At 49.9% G+C, this 3,934-nt stretch overlaps 1 protein-coding gene across 1 annotated transcript; it reads right to left on the bottom strand.

Moving 5' to 3' along the window:
• Positions 1-1,573, bottom strand: LOC148932521 (uncharacterized). Its single transcript, XM_089065135.1, has 2 exons — positions 86-1,573; positions 1-24 (listed from the first exon to the last, which is right to left on the bottom strand). Exons 1-2 carry the CDS (start codon positions 1,571-1,573, stop codon positions 1-3), a joined length of 1,512 nt encoding a protein of 503 aa, XP_088921261.1.
• Positions 1,574-3,934: the final 2,361 nt, after the last annotated feature.

The raw sequence follows: 3,934 nt of genomic DNA, 5'->3' as shown, positions 1-3,934 counted from the left end.
CTATAGTGCACTCCACTTGCCTGTCTGGCGGCAAACATGGTAGTGTGTCAGGAAACACATCCGGAAATTCGCGAGCGATGTCGACCTCTTCCAATTTCCTTTCGTCTTTCTCCTCTTTGTTCAAGTAGACAAGGTATGCGGGGCATCCTTTCCCCATCAGCTTGTTGGCTTGCAACATCGAGATTACAGATTTTCGTGTTCCTAAAGAAATTCCGTGAAAGCGGGTAGCTTCACCTTTGGGGTTTCCAAAAGAAATTTGCCTCTCTTTGCAAAGGATCGTGGCATGGTTTTCAGCCAGCCAGTCCATTCCTAGTATTATGTCCACATCCCACATGATCATAACACTCAAGTTGTTCGCTACAATCTTAAGTTCGCCTTGAGTGATCTCTAAGTTCGAGCAAGTACGAGAAATCTCTATACGACCTCCTACTGGGGAAACTACTTCCATTCTATGTTCTGACTCCTTAGTAGCGAGTTTCAAAGTAGTCACGCAATTTGCAGAGATAAACGAATGCGAAGCACCAGTATCAAACAGAAGCATAACAGGGGTATTGAAGAGCTTACCCATGCCTGTCAAGTTTCCCTGGTTCACCTCTGGCTGCTTCTGCCTCATTGCATAAGCTCGAGCCTGTGTTGGGAGTTTTGGCCTCTGCTGCTGATTCCTCGGTGCCTGCCATGGATTTGCTCCAGGTTGAACATTCATCGCGCGCAGTTGTGGGCGCTGAGCTGACGGGTGAGATTTTGCTCCCGTCCCTGAAGTCTTGTTTGGGCAGTATTTGGAAAAGTGCCCAGTCTTCCCGCAGTTGAAGCAACCATCCGTCCCTGACATGCAGATGCCGCTGTGCAGTCTGTTGCATTTGAGGCATAAGTTGGACCTTGGGGTATTCCCCTTGAATGACCCAGGAGTAGTTTGATATCCGCCACCTTGTGGCTTGCCTGGTTCATAACCTCCCCTCTTAGATTCAGGTTGGGCTCGTGGTCCTTCCCACTTCCTCTTGTCCCTGGATGCTTGGGACTGAGCTGGGGGTGGAGCATGATTCACAGCTGACCCGGTTTTCTCTCCCGGCATAGCTGCCTCAATGTCCAGTGCTCGTCCTAGAGCTTCAGTGTAGGACAGTCCTTCATGACTGGCCAGAGTCATCCTTATCTCGTACCTCAGACCGGTACAGAATTTCTCGGCCATCTTTTGGTCGGTGTCCACCTGATCTGGTGCGTACCGAGCCATCTCACAGAACATACGATCATAATCAATCACTGACATCCATCCTTGTTTCAAATGGTAGAATTCTACCTCCTTCTTCTTCCGGTAGCTCTTAGGGATGTACTTGCCATAGACCTCAGCTTTAAATTCCTCCCAAGTCATTTCCTTGAGCTGCTCCGGAGTCATGGTCTTCTTCCTTGCTTCCCACCAGAAGTCAGCAGGTCCAATCAGTTGAAACGTCACGCAGGACAGACGCTCTTGGTCTGTGCAGTGCAGAAAGTTGAATATGCGCTCCAGTGCGCGTATCCAAGTTTCAGCAACAGTTGGGTCTCCTAACCCATTGAACACTGGTGGGTTCTGTCTTAGAAACATCTCTTCGACCCTACGGTCCTATGGCTGGGGTGGTGGTGGAGGTGGTGAAGGTGGTGGGACAGGTGATGGGGGTGGTGTCACTTCATACCAATCCCCTTGAACTTCCTCCTCCAAGATAGGGAGTTCTCTTAGGCCTCGACCTCAGCCTCTCCCACGTCCTCGGCCTCGTGGCCCATCAGCTCTCCTTGGAGGCATCCTAATTGTTCGTGCAATTACTCGTTAAGTACTATCAAAATTTTGAGGGCAAAACATAACAACTGAATCATAGAAGCGAACACAACTTTTCCAAGATAACGAATTCTCCATAAACCATCAAATCAGTACATCGTCAAAGGGATAAAAGAGTCTGCCTCGAAAGGACTTTTTACAAAAGATGAACCCTAAACGTACACCCAAGTACGTATTGTGAAGCCCCGATACTGCGAGGAACATCACTAAAGTACTTAGCCACTGCCCTCCTAACATCCCGGGTCTTATGTGCTAACAAAACGTGATCTACTGAGAGTCCTAAAAAGAAAAGAACAACTACATCAGAACGCCATCATACTAGGACGTTTCTGATGGTACAACCTCTCTACTGCTCATCGTCTGATCCCTCCGAGCTCACTCCCAAGCTCCCCTCGAAGTCGTTATCACTGCCCTCGACCAAAATGCGATCATCCGCCACTGCTCCTGGTAGATCCTCGTGTGTGGGCTGGGGCACCTCATCGACTGGGAACAGAGCCTCATCTAGGTCCATCTCAACTCGGAGGGCTTGCAGCCAAGCCTCCCACTCCTCTGACTGTCGCCGCAGACCGGCGTGAAACTCCTCATTCCAGTCGTGGGCTCGTGGTGGCACGTGCACCTCTAGTCTCTGTCCCTCCCTCCTGGGGGCTCTCTCCTGTGCTACCACCGCTCGGTCCATCCATGGCTCCCCTAGGTCCTCCTCCTCATCCATAGCAACCATTGGGGCCTTGCCCCGCCCCTCAGGGTCGTACCCTGCGCCATCTAGCCGACGCATCTCTGGCTCTCGGCTGGTACCTGGGGGTAGATCTATAACAGTCTGCCGGGACGACCCTGCCTCGTGGTCGTGAACTCCCCGTGTGCCGTCCTCGGGACGGATCGACGAGCGCCACTGAAGTGGGGGTGGCGGTAAGTCACCTTCCGCAATAGGCGGAACCTCTGGGTAGTGTACGCCGTGCAGGAAGATGAAAGACACGAAGCCACGGAAATCCCCCACCTCCTCCTGGGTGTCGATCCTCTTATAGATATAGCTGCTGGACAGCCACTCGGCCCATGCCCCCCACACCTCGGGGAGTACGGAGATCAGCTGGTGGATGCCATCGAGCTCTGTAGCGCCGCCGTACTGGTGGGTCCTCTCCCGCAGCTGGTAAAACCTGCTCACGATCAGTACTATGCTCTCCCCTTCGTACGATCGATAAGCTCTGAACTCGCGGAGTGCATACTCTGCGCAACTCTCATAAATACTCAATGGGGGTCTAGTGGGATCACGTCCCTCCATCTACACAAAGGGTACGTCACAGGTCAGAAGGGGGTACTCAAAGAAGAACGTAGCGTAAAAGCGATCCATGAGAGTCTAAGTCAAAGGAATCCTCAACTAGAGCCACTATACTGTGTGATCTAACGTCAACAAACTAAGTTCACACCTCAAGTCTAACGTTTCTAAAGGTTCTCGCAAAACGTGATGGAATCGATACTCTCTTTCGGATCTAATCGAGTGGCATAGCCACAGTGAGGATCTATCTTGTGCTATTCCCTTATAGCATCGTTCCTCATTTTCCTTTTCAACATTTGCTCCTCTTGTGTTCTCATGCACTGAGCGTCGGCTCTTCTCACGCAAAAAGTCGTGTCACCGCGGATCACGCTTTTGTGCTTAACTCTGTCTAGCATCGTCTCAAAATTGTTGCTTAGGAAAGCAATTATAGGATTTATAGTTCATCCTTTGTAGTCTCATTTCGAGCTACATTCTTCAAGGAAACTCTTATTTACACTAGGTTCATTCATTCTCGGCTGGGATTATCTCTGGTCACACTTGCATCGGTTATCTCAAAATTTCACTTCTTTACTTCCAACTTGGTTGAACGTCATGGAGATGATCGAGTCGATTACTTGGAATGATCTAGTGAACATGTCTAGATCTTGGCTGAAGAAAGTTTGGATCTCAGAGCAGGAAAGAAACTGTGGCTCTGATACCACTCTGTCACGACCGCACTTTACTAAGGATAGCGAAAGCGGGTAAATCGCGACTAATGGGAAGGATTAAAGAAACGGGGAAAGAAAAGGGAAAAGAACTTGTGAATATGCCCGAAGGCCAAGTCGATCATATCATAGAATAGAAGTCAATGTACCATTACATGGTCT

This window comes from Salvia hispanica, chromosome 2 (genome assembly GCF_029641045.1).
Source record: "Salvia hispanica isolate PSC_SH4W2 chromosome 2, Shi_PSC_v1, whole genome shotgun sequence".
Lineage (NCBI taxonomy): Eukaryota > Viridiplantae > Streptophyta > Magnoliopsida > Lamiales > Lamiaceae > Salvia > Salvia hispanica.
This window is presented reverse-complemented; position numbering and strand designations above follow the sequence as displayed.

What these genes read in the sequence shown, in the direction of transcription:
- LOC148932521 (XM_089065135.1), bottom strand. Translation starts at nt 1,573, where the DNA reads ATGTTTCTAAGACAGAACCCACCAGTGTTCAATGGGTTAGGAGACCCA. An exon ending in ACGAAAGGAAATTGGAAGAG is followed by an intron (nt 25 to 85) that starts GTCGACATCGCT and finishes GTTTGCCGCCAG; the next exon opens with ACAGGCAAGTGGAGTGCACT.